The 23,400-nt window shown below is 44.0% G+C and overlaps 1 protein-coding gene across 3 annotated transcripts in view; it reads left to right on the top strand.

Annotated features, from left to right (window-relative positions):
* Positions 1 to 19,744, top strand: part of LOC143770113 (L-threonine ammonia-lyase-like) — a 441,011-nt gene extending 421,267 nt beyond the window's left edge. For all 3 annotated transcript variants that reach the window (XM_077259383.1, XM_077259382.1, XM_077259381.1), the window contains one exon: positions 16,259 to 19,744. In XM_077259383.1, coding sequence (XP_077115498.1) covers positions 16,259 to 16,357 — 99 coding nt within the window. In that variant the 3' untranslated portion in view covers positions 16,358 to 19,744. The remainder of the gene's footprint in view (positions 1 to 16,258) is intronic.
* Positions 19,745 to 23,400: the final 3,656 nt, after the last annotated feature.

Raw genomic sequence — 23,400 nt, 5'->3', positions numbered from 1 at the left:
TCAGCGCCGGAGCCCACATAAAAAAAGGGGGATTCACGGCATGCGCAGTAAATGTACGGCGCATGTCGTGAAAGGGTTAAACTAGGTATTGGTACTTTTGGCAGTGTGGACAGGTGCCAAGTTATGCTGGAGAATGAACTTTCCATCTCCAAAAAGCTTGTCGGCGGAGGGATGCATGAAGTGCTCTAAAATTTCCTGTTAGAAGGCTGCGCTGACTTTTGGTCTTGAAAAAACACAGTAGACCTACACAAGCAGATGACATGGCTTCCCAAACCATCACTGTTTGTGGAAACCCAGGTAAGACGCTTCTGGCGTTGTCTATTGATCATGAGTGGCTTGACACCAGGAATCTGACAATTGTGTCCTGGATATGTCTGTGAGTGGTGCCTCTTGAAGCAATGACTCCAGCAGCAGTCCACTCCTTGTGAATCACCTCCAAATCTTTGAATGGCCATTTCTTAACAATTCTTTCAAGGCTGCGGTTATCCCGCTTGCTTTTGCACTTTTTTCTACCACACTTTTTCCTTCCACTCAACTTTCCATTAATATGCTTGGATACAGCACTCTGTGAACAGCCAGCTTCTTTAGCAATGACCTTTTGTGGCTTACCCTCCTTGTGGAGTGTGTCAGTGACTGCCATCTGGACATCTGTCAAGTCAGCAGTCTTCCCCATGATTGTGGAGCCTACTGAAACAGACTTTTTAAATGTTTAGGAAGCCTTTGCAGGTGTTTTTGTTGTTTAATTATTCTAATTTACTGAGTTAATGACTTTTGCGTTTTCATTGGCTGTGAGCCATAATCATCAACATTAACAGAAGTAAACACTTAAAATTGATCCATTTGTTTGTAATAAATCTCTATAATACATGAGTTACACTTTTTGTATTGAAGAACTGATATAAATTTAATTTTTGATGATACTCTAATTTAGTGAGAAGCACATATATATATATATATATATATATATATATATATATATATGTGCTTATAATAAAATATATATATATATATATATATATATATATATATATATATATATATATATATATATATATATATATATATAATACTTGTCTTCGGGTGCAAGGTCCCCAATCAGTCCACCGATCAACCAAGCTTCATTAAATTTCAAAAAAAGAGGCAGCACTCCATTGTTCCAATATAAAAATGTGCAGGGTTTAATTCACCCACATGTTCGGGCAACGTTTCAACTCAAAATGAGCCTTTCTCAAGCCTATATATTATATACAGTATATATATACACACACATTTTGTGGCACTTCCCTCTACATTTCTGAAACATTTCCATTCCATGTGAATGTTGTACACCAGAGGGCCTCAAACACAGCTGGGTAAATGGGTCACACGTGGAACAGATTTGGATCTGATGGGCTGCAGTCATTGCGGGACAAGATGATGTATTCAGTAATACCTTTTTTTTCTGACAACTTTGTGATATTTTTTATTCTATTTTAGTCAGAATAATGAAAAAGCTATTGTTAACCCCTTCCCGACCCATGACGCCACGTAGGCGTCATGAAAACCCGTGCCAATCCGACCCATGACGCCTATGTGGCGTCATGGAATGATCGCGTCCCTGCAGATCGGGTGAAGGGGTTAACTCCTATTTTACCCGATCTGCAGGGAGAGGGGGAGTGGTACTTCAGCCCAGGGGGGGTGGCTTCACCCCCCCGTGGCTACGATCGCTCTGATTGGCTGTTGAAAGTGAAACTGCCAATCAGAGCGATTTGTAATATTTCACCATGAAAACTGGTGAAATATTACAATCCAGCCATGGCCGATGCTGCAATATCATCGGCCATGGCTGGAAAACCTGAAGTGACCCCCCCCCACAGCCACCGATCGCCCCCCCAGTCCTCCGTTATGGGGTCCGGTCCCCTCCGTCCGCCTGCCGGCTCCCCCGTCCTGCTGTCCGCTCCCCCCTGTGGTCCGATCACCCCCCCTGTGGTCCGATCACCCCCCCTGTGCTCTAATCCACCCCCCCCACCACCCCTTCATACTTACCGATCCTCCCGGTGTCCGGCCGTCTCCTCGCTGGGCGCCGCCATCTTCCAAAATGGCGGGCGCATGCTCAGTACGCCCGCCGCATCTGCCAGCCGGCAGATTCCTTACAAGTACATTTTGATCGCTGTGGTAGGTTCTACCACAGCGATCAAAATAAAAAAAATAATAAATAACCCCCCCCCTTTATCACCCCCATAGATAGGGACAACAATAAAATAAAGAAAATATATTTTTTTTCTTTTTCCACTAGGGTTAGGGTTAGAACTAGGGTTAGGGTTAGAACTAGGGTTAGGGTTACGGGTAGGGTTAGGGGTAGGGTTACAGGTAGGGTTAGGGTTAGGGGTAGGGTTAGGGTTATGGCATGTGCGGATTTGGCTGCGGATCCGCAGCGGATTGGCCGCGGATCCGCAGCGGATTGGCCGCGGATCCGCAGCGGATTGGCCGCTGCGAATTCGTAGCAGTTTTCCATCAGGTTTACAGTACCGTGTACACCTATGGAAAACCAAATCCGCTGTGCCCATGGTGCGGAAAATTCCGTGCAGAAACGCTGCATTGTATTTTCCGCAGCATGTCAATTCTTTGTGCGGATTCCGCAGCGTTTTACACCTGTTCCTCAATAGGAATCCGCAGGTGAAATCCGCACAAAAAAACACTGGAAATCTACTGTAAATCCGCAGGTAAAACGCAGTGCCTTTTACTTGTAGATTTTTCAAAAGTCGTGCGGAAAAATCTCACACGAATCCGCTACGTGGGCACATACCCTTAGGGTTAGGGTTGGAATTAGGGCTAGGGTTGGAAATAGGGTTAAGATTAGGCTTGTGGTTAGGGTTACGGATAGGGTTAGGGGTGTGTTGGGGTTACAGTTGTGGTTAGGGTTGGGATTAGGGTTAGGGTTGGGATTAGGGTTAGGATTAGGGTTGGAATTAGGGTTACGGGTGTGTTGGGGTTAGGGTTGTGGTTAGGGGTGTGTTGGGGTTAGGGTTGGGATTAGGGTTATGGCTACAGTTGGGATTAGGATTAGGGGTGTGTTGGGGTTAGTGTTGAAGTTAGAAATGAGGGGTTTCCACTGTTTAGGCACATCAGGGGTCTCCAAACGCAACATGGCGCCACCATTGATTCCAGCCAATCTTGCATTCAAAAAGTCAAATGATGCACCCTCCCTTCCAAGCCCCGACGTGTGCCCAAACAGTGGTTTACCCCCACATTTGGGGTACCAGCGTACTCAGGACAAACTGGGCAACAACTGTTGGGGTCCAATTTCTCCTGTTACCCTTGCAAAAATAAAAAATTACTTGCTAAGACATAATTTTTGAGGAAAGAATTATTTTTTATTTTCACGGCTCTGCGTTGTAAACTTCTGTGAAGCACTTGGGGGTTGAACGTGCTCATCACACATCTAGATAAGTTCCTTGGGGGGTCTAGTTTCCAAAATGGGGTCACTTGTGGGGTGTTTCTACTGTTTAGGCACATCAGGGGCTCTGCAAATGCAACGTGACGCCCGCAGACCATTCCATCAAAGTCTGCATTTCAAATGTCACTACTTCCCTTCCGAGCCCTGACGTGCGCCCAAACAGTGGTTTACCCCCACATATGGGATATCACTGTACTCACAACAAACTGGGCAACAAACATTGGGGCCCAATTTCTCCTGTTACCCTTGTGAAAATAAAAAATTGCTTGCTAAAACATCTTTTTTGAGGAAAGAAAAATGATTTTTTATTTTCACGGCTCTGCGTTGTAAACTTCTGTGAAGCACTTGGGGGTTGAACGTGCTCATCACACATCTAGATAAGTTCCTTAGGGGGTCTAGTTTCCAAAATGGGGTCACTTGTGGGGTGTTTCTACTGTTTAGGCACATCAGGGGCTCTGCAAATGCAACGTGACGCCCGCAGACCATTCCATCAAAGTCTGCATTTCAAATGTCACTACTTCCCTTCCGAGCCCTGACGTGCGCCCAAACAGTGGTTTACCCCCACATATGGGGTATCACTGTACTCACAACAAACTGGGCAACAATCATTGGGGCCCAATTTCTCCTGTTACCCTTGTGAAAATAAAAAATTGCTTGCTAAAACATCTTTTTTGAGGAAAGAAAAATGATTTTTTATTTTCACGGCTCTACGTTGTAAACTTCTGTGAAGCACTTGGGGGTTGAACGTGCTCATCACACATCTAGATAAGTTCCTTGGGGGGTCTAGTTTCCAAAATGGGGTCACTTGTGGGGTGTTTCTACTGTTTAGGCACATCAGGGGCTCCGCAAATGCAACGTGACGCCCGCAGACCATTCCATCAAAGTCTGCATTCCAAAACGTCACTAGTTCCCTTCCGAGCCCTGACGTGTGCCCAAACAGTGGTTTACCCCCACATATGGGGTATCAGCGTACTCAGGAGAAACTGGACAACAACTTTTGGGGTCCAATTTCTCCTGTTACCCTTGCAAAAATAAAAAATTCTGGGCTAAAAAAATATTTTTGAGGAAAGGAAACACATTTATTATTTTCACGGCTCTGCGTTATAAACTTCTGTGAAGCACTTGGGGGTTCAAAGTGCTCACCACACATCTAGATAAGTTCCTTGGGGGGTCTAGTTTCCAAAATGGAGTCACTTGTGGGGAGTTCCTACTGTTTAGGCACATCAGGGGCTCTGCAAACGCAACCTGACGCCCGCAGAGCATTCCATCAAAGTCTGCATTCCAAAACGTCACTACTTCCCTTCCGAGCCCCGGCATGTGCCCAAAAAGTGGTTTACCCCCACATATTGGGTATCAGCGTACTCAGGAGAAACTGGACAACAACTTTTGGGGTCCAATTTCTCCTGTTACCCTTGCAAAAATAAAAAATTCTGGGCTAAAAAAATATTTTTGAGGAAAGGAAACACATTTATTATTTTCACGGCTCTGCGTTATAAACTTCTGCGAAGCACTTGGGGGTTCAAAGTGCTCACCACACATCTAGATTAGTTCCTTGGGAGGTCTAGTTTCCAAAATGGGGTCACTTGTGCGGGAGCTCCAATGTTTAGGCACACAGGGGCTCTCCAAACGTGACATGGTGTCCGCTAATGATTGGAGCTAATTTTCCATTCAAAAAGCCAAATGGCGTGCCTTCCCTTCCGAGCCCTGCCGTGCGCCCAAACAGTGGTTTACCCCCACATATGGGGTATCATCGTACTCAGGACAAACTGGACAACAACATTTGGGGTCCAATTTCTCCTATTACCCTTGGAAAATTAAAAAATCCTGGGCTAAAAATCATTTTTGAGGAAAGAAAAATTATTTTTTATTTTCACGGCTCTGCGTTATAAACTTCTGTGAAGCACCTGGGGGTTATAAGTGCTCACTATGCATCTAGATAAGTTCCTTGGGGGGTCTAGTTTCCAAAATGGGGTAACTTGTAGGGGAGCTCCAATGTTTAGGCACACAGGGGCTCTCCAAACGCGACATGGTGTCCGCTAACGATTGGAGCTAATTTTCCATTCAAAAAGTCAAATGGCACGCCTCCCCTTCCGAGCCTTGCCGTGCACCCAAACAGTGGTTTACCCCCACATATGAGGTATCAACGTACTCAGCATAAATTGCCCAACAAATTTTAGGATCAATTTTATCCTGTTGCCCATGTGAAAATGAAAAAATTGAGGCTAAAAGAAATTTTGTGTGAAAAAAAAGTACTTTTTCATTTTTACGGATCAATTTGTGAAGCACCTGAGAGTTTAAAGTGCTCACTATGCATCTAGATAAGTTCCTTGGGGGGTCTAGTTTCCAAAATGGGGTCACTTGTGGGGGAGCTCCAATGTTTAGGCACACAGGGGCTCTCCAAACGTGACATGGTCTCTGCTAGCGATGGAGATAATTTTTCATTCAAAAAGTCAAATGGCGCTCCTTCCCTTCCGAGCCTTACCATGTGCCCAAACAGTGGTTTACCCCCACATATGAGGTATCGGCGTACTCAGGAGAAATTGTCCAACAAATTTTAGGATCCATTTTATCCTGTTGCCCATGTGAAAATGAAAAAATTCAGGCTAAAATAATTTTTCTGTGAAAAAAAAGTACTGTTTCATTTTTACGGATCAATTTGTGAAGCACCTGGGGGTTTAAAGTGCTCACTATGCTTCTAGATAAGTTCCTTGGGGGGTCTAGTTTCCAAAATGGGGTCACTTGTGGGGGAGCTCCAATGTTTAGGCACACGGGGGCTCTCCAAACGCGACATGGTGTCCGCTAAAGATTGGAGCCAATTTTTCATTCAAAAAGTCAAATGGCGCTCCTTTCCTTCCAAGCCCTGCCGTATGCCCAAACAGTGGTTTACCCCCACATATGAGGTATCAGCGTACTCAGGACAAATTGGACAACATCGTTTGTGGTCCAGTTTCTCCTTTTACCCTTGGGAAAATAAAAAAATTGTTGCTAAAAGATCATTTTTGTGACTAAAAAGTTAAATGTTCATTTTTTCCTTCCATGTTGCTTCTGCTGCTGTGAAACACCTGAAGGGTTAATAAACTTCTTGAATGCGGTTTTGAGCACCTTGAGGGGTGCAGTTTTTAGAATGGTGTCACTTTTGGGTATTTTCAGCCATATAGAACCCTCAAACTGACTTCAAATGTGAGGTGGTCACTAAAAAAAATGGTTTTGTAAATTTTGTTGTAAAAATGAGAAATCACTGGTCAAATTTTAACCCTTATAACTTCCTAGCAAAAAAAAAATTTGTTTCCAAAATTGGGCTGATGTAAAGTAGACATGTGGGAAACGTTATTTATTACCTATTTTGTGTCACATAACTCTCTGGTTTAACAGAATAAATATTCTAAATGTGAAAATTGCGAAATTTTCAAAATTTTTGCCAAATTTCCATTTTTTTCACAAATAAACTCAGAAATTATCGATCTAAATTTACCACTAACATGAAGCCCAATATGTCACGAAAAAACAATCTCAGAATCGCTAGAATCCGATGAAGCGTTCCTGAGTTATTACCTCATAAAGGGACACTGGTCAGAATTGCAAAAAACGGCAAGGTCATTAAGGCCAAAATAGGCTGGGTCATGAAGGGGTTAATTGTTTTTCTATTTTTTTTAAGCTGTTGATTCTATGGGTTGGATTGTGGCACAGTCTCATCGCATGGGACGTTTCTGATGTGGAGATACCAAACTTGTACTTTTTTTATTTACTTTAGTTTTACATAAAACAGTATTTTTGTGGCAAAATATTCTTCCATTACTATTTTACTGTGAAATTCTTACAAATTTTTACTTTTCTTTTGTTCCTTTACTGGTCCCCTATAGTGACTATGGCATCTACACTGACATCAGCTACCCGCCTCTCACTGGCAAGGGGCTTGTGTAGCTATTGCGATGCAGGGAACCTGTGGCTCTCTGCACCACAATACATTTCCACTGAATATGCGTCCAAGGATGCACATGCAGTTGAAAAAACACTGGGGTGGTGGATCGGTGATTCCAAGGGCCCCTTGTCTCAGGAGTACTCGGAATACAGTCTCAAGGACCATGTGTCTGAGACCGCTGCTCAGTGCTTTCTGTACACCTCACACAGCATGACCACGAATATTTTAATATTATAATATTTTATATTATCTAATCTATTATAATATATAATGTTATATAATTTTTTAATCATATGGATGGAGTGTGTGCCACAGCTAAAGACGTTCCATGAACAGTTTAATCAATTTCATTCTACCATCAACTTGACACTCAACTACTCCTGCACTGAAATTAACTTTTTGGACACCATCATTAAGCTGCAGAACAATTAAATAGAAACATCCCTGTATCAGAAGCCAATCGACCATCCAACATACCTTAAATGGGACAGTTTCCATCCAAAACACATTAAAAATTTTATTGTCTACAGCCAAGCCATAAGATACAATTGTATATGTTCCAACCCCATGGATAGAGATGAACACCTTGGTCAGCTTAGAAAGACCTTTTTGAATCAGTGCTTCCATCCAAGAACAATTGAAAATCAGATTACAAGAGCCACCAGAATACAAGGAATTACCTGTTACATTACAAAGCTAAAAAAGAAAACAACCGGGTGCCTCTAGTGGTTATCTACAATACAAATCTGGAGGTGCTAACGGGAGCTTCACGGAAATTACAACCTTTACTGCAAAAAGATGCCCGCTTACAATCCATTTTTCCAGACTACTGTGTTTTAGGCAGCCTCCAAATCTAAGAAGTATCATTGTCAGAAGCTCCCTGTCCTCTCCAACAGCTGCAGGAACCTTTCTTTGCAATCAGAAAAAATGTAAAACTTGTCAATTTATAATGACCACGGACAAGATAAAGATCCCCAATTCACATCAGGACTACAAGATGCCAGGTACTTTCAGCTGCATCACTTCTAATGTGGTTTACCTAATCATTTGTACTAAATGTCCAACTGGTCATCTGTATGTAGGGGAGACAGGGCAGAAACTGAGAACAAGAATGAACTTGTCGGGGTCGTCACGACAATAACCCTCATTCACCAGTCATCCCAAATTAAAGTATGAGCAGAGCATTTGGTACCGGGTAAGAATGAGTCAGACAAAGAGCTGGTTCAATCTCAGTTGATGCTCGTGCATCTACAAGTGTCAGCAAGGATCACAGCAACTAACTTTATTTCCGGATACACAGTACTATATTGTTTTAGAAAAAGGAATGCAATAGGCGGGGTTTAAGCAGTATATGTCTAGTATTCAGTCTTTCTGATTTGTTCTGATGTCTTCTGGTGAATCCTCCTCTCTTCACATTCCTAAAGTTTCAATTTCAGAAGAAATTATACTTGGCTTCTCAGAAACGAAAGTAGGGCAAAGGTGAATACTGGCAGCCATTTTAAATACAATTACATCTACATCTGCAAGCAAGGGGAAAACTTATTGTTTCACATTATAAGAATATAACAGTACAAAAAATGTATAAAGATATCTCTTTTCACCCTGACAATCCCCCCTAAACACTAAGTTTTTCCCTTAAAGAAAGATCCTTCGAGACTGTCCATGTGACAGGGAAAGGGGAGGTGGATTTCTTCATCCAGACACCTCAGAAGCTCTCCCCTTGCGAGAGGCCTCCAGGCAGCTGAACCCTTCACTAACCTCACATGGAGTTCTCCCGCTGTCCCTAAACTAGGTCTCTTAGTATCATCTGAGAATAGGGGGTTTTGTCTACTCTCTTGAGGGGGACGTACTTAGGGATCTCCCCTGGATCAGTACCATCGTACTCTGGTGGGTCTACTTCTTGATTGAGGAAGGTGCCAGTCGGAGTTGCCTTGGCAATAACCTTTTTATACAAGGGAATAACACAACAGAGGATTATCGATCGAACTATAAGGAGGGCAATCAGTACCAGACAAGCTTGTTGAATGAATCCCTTGAGCCCACCCAACCAGCCGGAAAAGAAAGATGTGTCTACTCCAGCATTAGTTTTCAATTCTGCTGCTAACCCAGTTATCTTTTTAAGGGCTATCATGGTTTTTCCATTTACTCCAGAGTTCTGAGGGATATAGGTACAACATTCTTCTCCTACCATTCCAAAAACTCCTTCCTTAGCTAAGATCATATCAAGGGCTAGTCGGTTTTGGAGGGTCATTCTAGTGTTAGGGCCCAATTCCTCAACTATACCCTGAAAGGCATCACAGCTATAATTGACAAATCTTTGTTCACTGTAATATATGTAATTGATCCAATCAACATTTTTATTAATCTGCACCTGTGGGATCAAAGAAGCAAAGCCAGCATAGATCTGGTTCTGGGCCTTAAACTGGTCGGGCACCCCCCTTGGCACTCCAATGGCATCAATATATACTAGTGGATCTTCTTCATAACTCATGTGGAGCTGATCAAGGCTTCTCCTCTTTCTGGCAGGTTCATCAGGTACCTCTGGATTCCAAGGTAAAATCTTGAGTTGCATAGCTAGTTTAACAAGGGTGCATTGACCTGTCCAGGCATTAGGCAACCTAGGACGGAGCTTACCATCTCCACATAACCAATAAATGTCATACATATATTGTGTATGTTTAATTAGCAAGTCAGTATCTAGAGAACTGTTCTCTTTGCAGAAACCTGTCTCGAAGATCCCTACTGGTGTACCTGTGGTGTCGTGGGAATTATAGCAGGTGTAATTGTCAGCTAATGCGGTTACTTCTCCTGGGACCTTTAGTTTGGGTTCCTCATGAATTAGTGGGACGTAATCTGGGCAATCAGTGGGCTTCAGACCTTTCAACAGATTCATGACACAGGCAGTGGTGTTGTCATCAGGAAAAAGCAGTGCATGTGTGTAGAGATGTGTATTCGCAGCAGCACAAGCAATACATCCTACAGAGATATTCTGGACTCTTACATTGTATCTCACCCATTCTAACCATAGGTTTTTCCTTGGGGCTATTTGTGTTTCTATGGAGAAAACCTCTTGCCAACTGAGACCTGGAATGGGGATTACTTCATTAACTACATTTTGCAAACGCTAACCTGGGCCTGTTTTAGCTGTACTGGTAACAGGGGCCTTGGTTGGTCTGAAACTAATATCCTGGAGCTGTATATGGCCTAAATTCCCATAGTATCCACCATTAAATACATAATGAAAATGCCTTCCCAGTACAAACGTCTGCAGGTCAGCAGATTGGGGGTTTTCAAGATTTAGGAGAAGGGGGTGACAGTTTCTGCCCCATTTACAGCCCCTAGGTGGTTGCGGAAGGGCTGTTAGATGCATTCTCCCACGAAGACTCCTACCTGTCCCATCCTTAGGGAACATGGCTTCGCTAGGTTTATATCCCCAATCATCCCCCGTATTCCAGGCAGCATCTGACCAATAATAACAATTATTGTTGTCATTTCTGGTAACACATATAAAACTGGATGATTCCCTCTACCAGTCGTTGAGTCTCGAGGCACTTGACTACATCGCAGAAATCAAATCGCCAGATATTTACCGGGGCCGTTAGGTTTACCCAGAGAATAGTGGCACCAGGATTCTTATTTACAATAGGGGCCGAAGAGGTAGGGGCGAGGATGGCCCTCAGCCCCAGGACCAAAAACAACAGCAACATTTCCCTTCAATCACTACTGTGACTAAACGCTGGTTCGGTCTCTTTTACAGTGTGAGGCGTGGATCCAGGTGCTCTTTCCTTCAAGTTTCACTGCAGTGGGGGTAACCAGGATCACCGTGTGGGGTCCTTCAAATCTTGGCTGGAGACAATCTCTGCGCACAAACTTTTTCACATACACCAGGTCTCCTGGCACAAAGTCATGGACCACGTCACCTGTGGATTCTGGAAGAGAACTGAAGACAGTTAAATGCACTTTAGCAAGGTGTCCATGTAAGGCCTGCACATAGCTAGTCAAGTCCTGGTACTTGAGCTGCAACTGTTGTGGAAAGAAACATCCAAGATTGGGGCCCCTGCCAAACAGAATCTCATAGGGTGACAGTCCTGTCTTCCTGTTTGGGGTATATCTTACTGAAAACAAAGCTAGAAGGCGGCATTCTGTCCATGGTTTACCAGTCTCTGCCATTGCCTTCTGGATTTTAAGCTTAAGAGTTCCATTTAGTCTCTCCACTTTTCCACTGCTCTGTGGATGGTATGGAGTATGCAATGCTTGACTTACCCCCAGTGCTGCCATTACCTCTGACATGATCTCTCCAGTAAAATGGGAGCTCTGATCGCTTTCAATGACTTCAGGAACTCCATACCTGCATATGATCTCAGCCATCAGTTTTTTCGCCGTTGTCTTAGCCGTAGCTTTGGCAACTGGGTAGGCTTCTGGCCAACCTGAAAATAAATTAATGCAGACCAACACATACTCATACGTCCCTACCCTGGGTAACTGAATATAATCAATCTGCAGTCTCTGGAATGGGTAAAGGGGCCGGGGAGTGTGTTTGGATGGAGTTTTCACTGTCCTACCCTGATTATATGTGGCACATATCATGCAGCTCTGTACCTGCCTTTCTGCGCAGGTGGAAAACCCCGGGGGCAATCCATTGTTTCTGTAGGGTGTCACACATGGCCGTCTTCGAGTGGTGCACATTCCCGTGCAGAACCTGTGCCATCATTGGGTACAGTGCCTATGGTAGGCAGACCTTTTCACCCCTCCCCCATAGTCCAGTGACGGTATCAGAGCAAGCCCCTATCTCTTGCCACCTATTTTTCTCCTCCTTACTTGCCTGTTCTTGTAACCGGGCTAAGATGTCTTTTGACACAAGTGGAGATGGTGGGGTGTCTAGGTGATGTACTTTAGAGGCTACAGGAGTGCTTGCTGCTTTCTTAGCAGCCTGGTCTGCCAGTGCGTTACCCTTTGTCCGTCCATCAGTGCCTTTGGTATGTGCCTTTACCTTTATGATGCCTGCTTGGGTGGGAAGCTGTAGTGCATTCATAAGTTGCTGGACTGCCTCAGCATGTTTAATGGGGTGGCCATTTGCTGTCAGGAAAGCCCTGGCTCTCCAGATAGGCCCATAATCGTGTGCAATGCCAAAAGCATACCTGGAATCAGTGTCGATATTTACAGTCTTACCTTCTGCTAGTTTGCACGCTTCTATGAGCGCCTTGAGCTCTGCTTCTTGTGCACACATATGAGCTGGCATTGACTCTGCCTTGATTACCTCATGTTCTGAGACCACAGCATATCTGGTACAGAAGCGTCCTTGGTCATCTTGGTGACGGGATCCATCTACAAAAAGCTCAAAATCAGCATTAGGTATAGGCACACTAGAGACAATAGGGAGACATCAGTTCCAGACAATCATGTGGTTTGGAAACCTGATCTTGTTCCTCTGGATCCATTCTAGAAAGAAAAAGAGTGTCCTTTTTCATGTCACCTACTCCTCCCCCATTTGGATTCATAGGAACTAGAAGAAGAGTAGCGGGGTTTAGGACAGTGCACCTTTTCAAAGTCACATTAGTAGGCATGAGAATAGCACACTGAAGTCGCAGCTGTCTGGCCATGGACATGTGGCTAGGTTGTACTTGGTTAAGGATACTATGTACATCATGTGGGGTATGGACCATCAGTGGGTGATCCAAAACAATCTCTGAAGACTTGTGTAGCAACAGCTGGACAGACAACACGGCCCGAACACAGGAGGAACTTCCTCTTGCCACCGTATCTAAGCGGCCGCTGTAATAAGCAACAGGTCTCTGTTTGTCTCCATGAAGCTGAGTCAGCACACCCGTAGCATGTCCTGCATAGGTGAGCACTGTCTGCAAGGCAGTCTGCAATACTGTACGGCAGTGCTCGGGAGTCTTGTAATCATATACGGGGCCTGCGGCGTGTAACACTATATCACAGGGCAAATTCCCTCCTTGGGTGGATATAGCGTCTCCTGGTTGCAAGGGGCCAGAAACGGCAAGGTAGGCCTGACACTCTTGGGCTATGACTGGGCCCCCCTTTTTGGCTATCTGTTGGGCCAAACCACCTCTATGTGACAGGGTAGAGTTGGCTGGGTTCACTATGGCTCCCACCTGGTGGGTAATTATGTCCCCATACCCCACTGAGAAAAGAACCTGGGAACCCTGAGGTGTGATGTAGTAGCGTGAATGACAGGGGAACCAAACTTCAGGTTCTTGGAGAGTCTAGCCTTGTAGGTGTGAGGGTTTCACGGGAAGAGGAGGTCTAGGGGCCTTTCCGGGCTGGGGGGGTCTGCCATCTACACCGATTAAAACAAGCTCTTGGTCTGAGAATTGACATGGTGGGGCTGGGGAGGGAGATTCCCAGACAGAGTTAAAAGAAGTATTGGAGAACTGAATTTGTGTACGGTGGGAGGAGGGCAGGAGCTGGAGTCTGTTACTTGGGCCACTGATAAGGAACAGAGCTTCGTCCTCGTACTGCGGTGGGGGCTAGAGAGTGAGTAAGAATCGCTGCGGCTGCTGATTTAACCTTTAATTTCTCTGCTGATGCAGAATGGGCTTTTTGTTACAATGAGAATCTCAGATCTTTAAATACTATCATAAGACACCCATAGAACTTCTCGGCAGTCCAGGATATATTGGTGCCTTGGCTTTAAGGGGCATAGGGCTTGCAGTCGGGAGTAGAGGCTTAATTTCCTGGGGAGGGACCATACCATCTAACAGGGAGCCCCCCTGTTTCAGACCATTATTTTTAATTATTTATCTTTCTGACACATTAATCTCAGTCACTCTCTCAGTTCCTTCTTGTACCACAAAACATCCAGTTTTTTTTTTTTTTTGTAATAGACAACTTTCTTTTTCAACGTAATTCACTTCCTCTGTTGATCCTCAATTTGCTATATATCAACCACTCAACTTGAAGCCGGTAAATCTTTTACCAATCTTTCAATTACACTGATAATCAAACAATCACTTACAAGTTTCCTTCTAAAACTAGGCACTAGATTTCACTTTCAAATTCCAGCTTATAATATTTCTTTGTACTTCAAAACAATATTGTCGCTTTAAAAAAACATAGATCTACCAGCGCGTACTACACCAAGAAAATACAAAGAGAACGCAGCTACAGTATGTGCCCCCTCCATTCCAAGGACACAGAGATAAGAAAAATCACAGCATTCCTCTACACAGAGAAAGCAATAGCGCAGCTGTTTGACCCCTCCCATCGGGTATCTTAAAAAACTTTAACACAGAAACGAAATACAGCAGTTCTCAGACTTAATTTTTACAAAACCTTCCTCTGATCCTCCCTCTCCATCAACCTCTTTCCATCCTTCGTTCTTTAAGCCTCGCGCAACTCATAAATGAGCTTGCACTTGTTCTAACAATCCTTTATCTTTCAACATGCCCCTTTTGTTTTCTATGAGATTGTGCCATGTAGACGGCTGCAACCTCCCTGACGAGGGCAATCCTACATGCTTGTACAACCTCTCAACATTCTTGACTGCCTTCTTGCCCTCCCGTGACTCTACTATTGTCTTGACTTCCACAGCATCCTCATTTAACTTGTGGGGCACGGACTTCTTCTGCTTTAAGAGATGCAGCATGACTCACAGAATACTATGTCCTTCTGCAGCAGGCCACTGACAGCGATATCAACACTGTGTCCTATAACACGGAACCTCGCGTTCAACGTACTAGGAAAAGAGCCTCGCGCTCAATATTTCCTGTCCCTAACCTGAACACCAGTGATTACAGACTATCCTGTCACGATATTCTAAACCGTTGGGAGGCGGCCCCCTAATGAGAACCCCTCCACTAAAATACAGGCGGTCCCCTCTCAGGACATCTTAATTACCTAGTTAGTACAAAAATTCTGGTGGTCCCCCTCTTGGGACGTCTTAATTACCTGTTAGTACAAAAATTCTGGTGGTCCCCCTCTTGGGACGTCTTAATTACCTGTTAGTACAATATCACAGAGGCTGCATCTCCTATCCCTTTCTCTAAGCCGCCCCGCAATCTACAACTTGCTCAATCTTTCACTCCACTTCACTACTAGACAATAGTCACAGGTATGGTGGTTGAATGGAGTACAATGACCGGTGGAGGAGGTATGGTGTACACAAGGATGCGCAGGATGCGACATCTCTCAGTTGCTGGTTAAGAGCGTGGCACGGGATCGCGCTCGGCCTCACCACTCGACCGGTCACCCCTCAGACCCAAGGAGACCACAGACAAACCAATAACGGCTGAGACACTAGCAAGTGTGACACATACAGAGTATATGATCTCCACTTACCGTGTTTGGAGGGTGATCAGTCCTCGAGGTCAGCCACTACGGGTGTCATCTTTGACACTCTTAGTGCAGGAATGAATGTGTCGCATGGATTTATGTCTTTTTACATCAACTAAGGAACTTGCCCCTCAGACCATGTGGGGTCATCACAACACAACCAACCCCAATCAGAGAACAATAAAACATTCCTTATCTAAGAACTGGTTCAATATTTATGGACATAACTGTTTATCACTCATGGTAATTCTGCTTCATGTCACCTGTCTTATCTATGTTTTTTGTGTTTTTTTCTGTGATGTATTGTGCATAAATATGTGATTCTCCAGAATTTCTTTTAGTCTATGCCTGATGAAAAAACCTGAGTAGTCTCGAAAGCTTGCAATTTGTTACCATCTTTTCAGTTAGCCATTAAAAGGCATCAACCACTGAGGACTCTAACCTCAATTCTAAATATTTTTCTATCCACTGGCTAACACGGTACCAAGATATATATCTTTCCTGTAACAGCATGACCACAACACTACCCTACAGACATCGATAGGCTAATTTTTTTTACTAAGAAATTTAACTTCTGTAATAAAGATCTTTGTTTTTCCTTTGTACAGGTAACATGCTTGGTGGAGACTAGAGAAAGAGCCCACTCTCTACAATTAAGGACAGCTCTTGCAGAGAGGTATTCCAATCTGAAGTGGATAGAGCAATGACAAAATCAACCTGGAAAAAAATACGATTTTTGACAGATAAATGCAAAGTCATTATTGTTCAAAGCAATTAAATCTGGAAATTGGTGGTAAAGATTTAGATTGTAACTTAGGGTCATGGGCCATGGTCCAATTAGGTTGTATTTAGACAGGCCAACCATGGCCGTTTAATGACTGCTGATCAGCTACATTCAAGTCTGTTTACACAGGTCAACCGCACTTCCTTGCGTACAGAACGATCATTCTGTGTGCATAGAACATCATGTTCCCTGCAGCATATATCACGTTTTCACAGGACGATGAGCTGCCAAGAACAATGATTTTTAAGCTTGTCTAAAATTAATTTCATCCAACAAATGAGCGATTTGCTTGTTTGCCAGTTGATTATAAATTTGATTTATAAAGTCTATTGGCACTCGTTTCATTTACAAGTAACAATGATCTGAGGGAATTCAGTGAACATTTCATTTTCACAAAGTAAACTTTACATCATTGTCAGCAGCAAATCCTCTGTTTGCACAAGGGAATGTGTGGGCAATTTTAAAAAATATCTTTTCACCAATTTTAACCCCTTCCCAACATGCGGCGTACATTTACTGCTCTGCCGGAGCTGCTTTCAAGCAAACAGCAGTACCTGTATAGGACAATCGTGCAGCCTCACAGAGAGCGCCGTGGTGATCGGGTGTGGGTGTCATCTCTGTGTGAGAGCTGACACCCCACAGCAACGCCCACGATCAGTGCTAGCATCGATCGCAAGCATTTAATCCCTCTGATGCTGCTGTCAGTAGTGACAGCGACATAGAGGAGCATCGTGCAGGGAATGGGTTCCCTTCGTGCTTTTATCAGGAGATGGAAGGCCCCTGGCTGCAAGATGGCCGTAGGCAAGGTGGCTTTGCAGTGTCTGCAGTGAGCAGGACCTGAGACGCCTCCTCCCTGCCTGTCAGATGCTGGTCTGATGTCCAGCAGTGGATGCATTGCAGAACATCACATCAGCGATCTGATGATGTACAGTAATGTCCAATCCTGGGACAATGTAAAAAAAAAATATTAAAAAGTGTAAAAATGTTTTTTTTTTTTAAATCCCCAAATAAAGAAAAAAGAGAGCGCCGGATAAATGTGATCATAAATGTTATGGAAAATGTTCCCAATAAAATCTTCAACTCAATCCACAAAAAAAGCAAGCCCTCACTCAGGTCTGTCACGTTACTGGTAGTACAAAGGCTCTGGAAAAGAGAAATGGCTTCTGGCTCCCAAAAGCAATTCAGCAAATTCTCCACTCCCAAATCCAAATGCCCCCCTCCTTCTGAGCCCCACAGTGTACCTAAACCAGATTTAGCGCCCACATGTTTGCCATTTCTGTAGGGATGAGAGCTCGCCTAATTTACAGGTGCGTGAACTGGACATAATGTACTGGTCACTACAACGGCAGTTTGTAACTTTCACTCTGCAACATCCACTTCTGCTTGTTTCTGGAAAAGACCCATGGAGTCAAAATCAACACTACATCTGTAGATAAATTCACAAAGGGTTATAATTGGGGTCACTTGAGGGGGATTCTGCTTTTCTAACACTTACGGGCTCTTTATATGGAATCCACAATCTATTCTAGGAAAATCTGCGCTCCAGGAGGGAAATAGCTCTCCGTCCCTCCCGAGTCTCTCCGTATGGCAAAGTAGTACTGTACAGCCACATATGGGATATTGTCACGTTCAGTACAATTGTGGGACAGATTTTGGTGCCATTTTTATCTATTTCCCAGTATGAAAATGTAAAACCTGGGGCTAACACAATATCTGTGTGGTAAAAATTTTAATTATTTTACCTTCACTGCTCAATTGTATAAAAGTCTGTTACACACCTGTGGTGTCAATATAATCACTGCACCCCTAGATTAATTCATTGAGAGCTTTAGTTTGTAAAATGGGGTCACTTATGGGGGTTCTGCTGTGTCGGCACCTCAGGGGCTCTGCCAGTGTAACTTCTGAGCTTTGTGCTGTGCCTCAAAAGTAGTTTTCGATGACATGTGGGGTATCGGTGAACTCAGGAGAAATTGCACAACAAATTTTGCCATCCATTTTCTCCTGTTTACCCTAGTGAAGTTACAAAATTTGGAGCTAAAAAAAAAAATTGCTGGAAAAATTAGATTCTTTTTTTATTTTCACGGCTTAACATTATAAACTTCTGTGAATCACCTGGGGGATCAAGGTGTTCAATACACATCTAGATAAGTTCCCTAAGGGATCTTGTTTTCAAAATGGTGTCACTTGTTGGAAGTTTCTACTGTTTAGGCACATCAGACGTTTTTCAAACATGACCAGGCGTCTGCTAATTATGCCAGCAAATTTTACATTCAAAAAGTGAAATGACGCTCCTTCCCTTACGAGACCTGCCATGTGCCCAAGCAGTAGATTTCCCCCACATATGGGGGATTGGCATGCTCAGGAGAAATTGCACAACAAATTGTATGGTCCACTTTCTCCTGTCACCCTTGTGAAAGTAAAAAAAAATTAGGTGTAAAGGAAAATTGTGAAAGGAAAGTAAATGTTTATTTTTTCCATCCACATTCCAAAAATTTCTGTGAAGCACCTGAAGGGTTAATAAACTTCATAAATGTGGTCTTGAGTACCTGGAGGTGTGCAGTTTGTAGAATGGTGTTTTGGGTATTTTCTGTCATATAGGCCCCTTAAAGTCACTTCAAATGTGAGGTGGTCCCTAATGAAAATGGTTTTGCAAATGTTTTCATAAAGATGAAAAATAGCTGGTCAGCTTTTAACACTTATTACTTCTTAACAAAAAAATTATGTTTCAAAAATTGTGCTGATGTAAAGTAGACATGTGGGAAATGTTATTTATTAACTATTTTGTGTGACACCACTCTCTGATTTAAGAGCATAAAAAATAAAAGTTTGAAAATTTCTAAAATTTCGCCAAATTTCCATTTTTTTTTTACAAATAAACATAAGTCATATCAAATAAATGTTACCACAATCATGAAGTACAATATGTCACAAAAAACATTCTCAGACTTAGTGGGATCTGTTGAAGTGTTCCAGAATTATGACCTCATAATGTGACAGTGGTCAGAATTGTAAAAATTGGCCTGGTCAGGAAGGTGAAAACAGGCTTCGAGGCAAAGACGTTAAATCTAATACACTCTTCCCTTAGCCTTTTAAAGCATACAAAGGGTATGTACACACATTGCAAATTTGCCTGTGGAATTTTCTGCGCAGATTCTGCATCTCTTGGCAGAAAACGCAGGTAAAAATCCGCACATTTTTGATGCTGATTTTCATGCGTTTTTTTTCATGCGGATTTGCATGCGTTTTTGTAGGCTAAATAAAGATCTATTATTTAACAAAAAAACATAAAAATGGGGATGTCATTTCTTGTCCAACCTCTTCATTTACATACTCCATTGAAGAACAATGTTTACATACACAGACATAGATAGATCTATAGATAGATATTAGATAGATAATAGATATAGATAGATCAATAGATAGATAATAGATAGATCTATAGATAGATAGATAGATAGATCTATGAATAGATAGATAGATGTTTAGTAATAAACATAATAAAATAGTACATAAACAGTTAAAAAGACAATTATAAAGACACACACACAAAATTTGCGTTAGGCCGGGGGTCACACTTGCGAGAAACTCGCACGAGTCTTACACCTTAGTACCCGGTACTGCTGCCAGCACTCAGACCGGAGCGTTCAGCTACACAGGAATACATACAGCCACACACTCCGGTCCCGAGTGTCGGCGGCAGTGCCGGGTATTGAGGTGCGAGACTCGTGCGAGTTTCTCGCAAGTGTGACCCTAGCCTTAAATGCAATAATCTGTTTAATTTAAAAAAAATTGAAAAAAAATGGCGTGGGCTCCAGCACAATTTTCTGTGCCAGAGAGAGAAAGCCAGCGACTGGGGGCCGATGTTTATAGCCTAGGAAGGGGTTAATACCCATGGATCTTCCCAGACCATGAATAGCAGCCCGCAGCTGTATAATTAGCTTTTAATGGCTATCAAAATAGGGGGAGCCCCGAAAAAAAATGACGTGGGGTCCCCCTATAATTAATAGTCAGAAAAGGGTATGCAGACAGCTGCGGGCTGATATTCATAGCCTAGGAAGGGGCCATGGATAGTGGCCCCAATGGCTATAAAAAAAACAGCTAACAGCTCTCAGCTACCCCAGAAATGGCACATCTCTAAGATGCACCAATTCCGGCACTTAGCCTCTCTCTTCCCACTGCCCTGTAGCTGTGACATATGGGGTAATAGGGGGTTAATATCACCTTTGTATTGTAAGGTGACATCAAGCCGGCAAGACATTTATCCATTACTAATCCTATAGTTGTTACATGTTAAATAAACACACAACCAGAATAAAGCATTTTAATGAAATAAAACACCACACATTTTTCCCATATTTATTGTTACGCCTAATCCATGAGACGCTCTCGATCACTTGTAAAAAAAAAAATAAAAATAATAAACCAACTTAAATACTCCCTGTTCCGAAGCAGTCCATTTAATATCTACTGTCCCAGGATGATCTCCCCTATACAGCAGTCACATCAGGAGATGTGACTACTCTATAGGCCTCCAGTGACACACTGACAGGAGACAATGGCTCCTGCAATGCATCACTGAAGAGGTTACCCGAGTTCAGGCTCACTTTACGGCACTGCTGCGTGAGAATTTCTCCATGCAGCTATGCCGGTGACAGCAACCTCTGACGGCGGAGTGATTCACTGCGGAAGGATATCTTCCGTCATTGTATCACCAGAGCCCCTGGAGAGCGGTCACATCTACCGATGTGACAGCTCTCCACCGGAGAGCTTCGTGGGACGCTCATTATTAAATCGATTACATCGGAACAGGGAGTATACTGTTTTTTTATTATTTTTATTTTTGTTACAGGTGATTGAGGGCGTTGGGGATTAGCTGTATGGTGAGAATGTACTGTATATGTGTGTGTTTTTTTTTACTTTTACTGTCCCATCATCGGCTAGCTGTCACTGTAGCAGGCATAGCCGGATGGGACTAGTAGTCCCATCGGATGATGCCTGCCTACATACATACCCGCACACACACACACACACACACACACATGCACAGATACACACAGACATGCACACACACAGCCCCGCAACCCCCCCCACAAATAAACACACACAAACACCCGCACAGACACGCACATCTTCTCTGCACACACACAGTCCCCGCTCACACACATAGTCTCCGCCCACACACTCTTCCTCCTCCCGATCTGCAGCGTTTCTCGCACCCAATTCCGCAGCAAGACTGCAGATCTTTTTAAACCTGTGGTTTTGCTGCGGATTTGACTAAGTCAATGGGTGCAGAAACGCTGCAGATCCAGAAAAAGAGATGACATGCTGCCGAAAATAAAACGCTGCAAATCCGCGCATTTTTATCTACAGCATGTGCCCACCAAATGTCAATTTCCCATTGACTAACATTACTTGTGCACTACACTGCGGATTTGATGCAATTCTGCGCATCCATAAACGTTGCGGAAACGCATTAAAATCTGCAACGTGTGCACATAGCCACAGGGTTTCTTACAATCCCTTTATATCCTTACAAATGCCCCTGCATACGTCAAGAAAAATCTTTTATTCATGCCTTGTACTGCATTCAGATTACAAGCTCCAATGCAGTGAGTGTCAACCAGATCACACCCAGTGTCTCTTTAGTCCCAGCAAACACTGCCTCTTATCCCCTTAACGACCGCCGATACGCCTTTTAACGGCGGCCGCTAAGGGTACTTAAACCACAGCACCGTTAATTAACGGCGCTGTGGAAAAAGTGAATAGCGCCCCCCAGAGTCGGATTTTCTCTGGGGTCTCGGTTGCAGAGGGTAGCCGAGACCCCAGAGAACATGATTCGGGGGGTTTTTACCGACCCCCGAGTTGCGATCGCCGGTAATTAACCGTTTACCGGCGGTCGCAACAAAAAAAAAAACCGTGATTTGCCATTTAATTTCTCTGTCCTCTGATGTGATCGCACATCGGAGGACAGAGAAATAGGGTCCCCGATGGCCCCCAATAGCCCCCCAATACTCACCTATCTCCCCCGGTGCTCCTCGTGGCTCCCGATAGGCGCCGCCATCTTTTTTCCGGGGAAAAAATGGCGGGCGCATGCGCAGTGCGCCCGCTGCCCGGCACCCGGAAGATCTTTGGGGTCTCGGCTGCCGGTTTTTACCGACCCCTGTTTTGCGATCGCCGGTAATTAACTGTTTACCGGCGACCGCAAAAAAAAAAAAAAAAAAAAAGCGATCTGTAATTCTCTGTCCTCTGATGTGATCGCACATCAGAGGACAGAGAAATATGGGGATTCGGGGACCCTATCATACTCACCCGGTGTCCCTGGGTCCTCCTGCATCTCCTGCCGAGACGAGTTGGGGCTAAAATTAGGGTTAGGGCTAGGGTTAGGGCTAGGGTTTGGGCTAAATTTAGGGTTAGGGCTAGGGTTAGGGTTAGGCTACTAGCTAGCGTTTTTTGGCTTCCGTCGCAATGCGTCGTTGGAGAAAAAACGCATCCTGCAAAAGTGCTTGCAGGATGCGGTTTTTCTCCATTGACTTGCATTAGCGACACATTGCGACGGATTGCCACACGTCGCATCCGTCGTGCGACGGATGCGTCGTGCTTTGGCGGACCGTCGGTACAAAAAAACGCTACATGTAACTTTTTTTGTGCGACGTGTCTGCCATTTCCGACCGCGCATGCGCGGCCGGAACTCCGCCCCCGCCTCCCCGCACCTCACAATGGGGCAGCGGATGCGTTGAAAAAACAGCATCTGCTGCACCCGTTGTGCGACGCTAGCGTCGGTACGTCGGCCTGACACACTGCGATGGGCCGAGTATGACGCTAGTGTGAAAGTAGCCTTAGGCTTCTTTCACACTTGCGTCGGTACGGGGCGGTCGCAATGCGTCAGCCCGACGTACCGACGCATGTTGTGAAAATTGTGCACAACGTGGGCAGTGGATGCAGTTTTTCAACGCATCCGCTGCCCAG

This window comes from Ranitomeya variabilis, chromosome 4 (genome assembly GCF_051348905.1).
Source record: "Ranitomeya variabilis isolate aRanVar5 chromosome 4, aRanVar5.hap1, whole genome shotgun sequence".
Taxonomy (NCBI): domain Eukaryota; kingdom Metazoa; phylum Chordata; class Amphibia; order Anura; family Dendrobatidae; genus Ranitomeya; species Ranitomeya variabilis.
The sequence above is the reverse complement of the archived record's forward strand: the minus strand, read 5'-3'. Positions and strand labels throughout refer to the sequence as shown.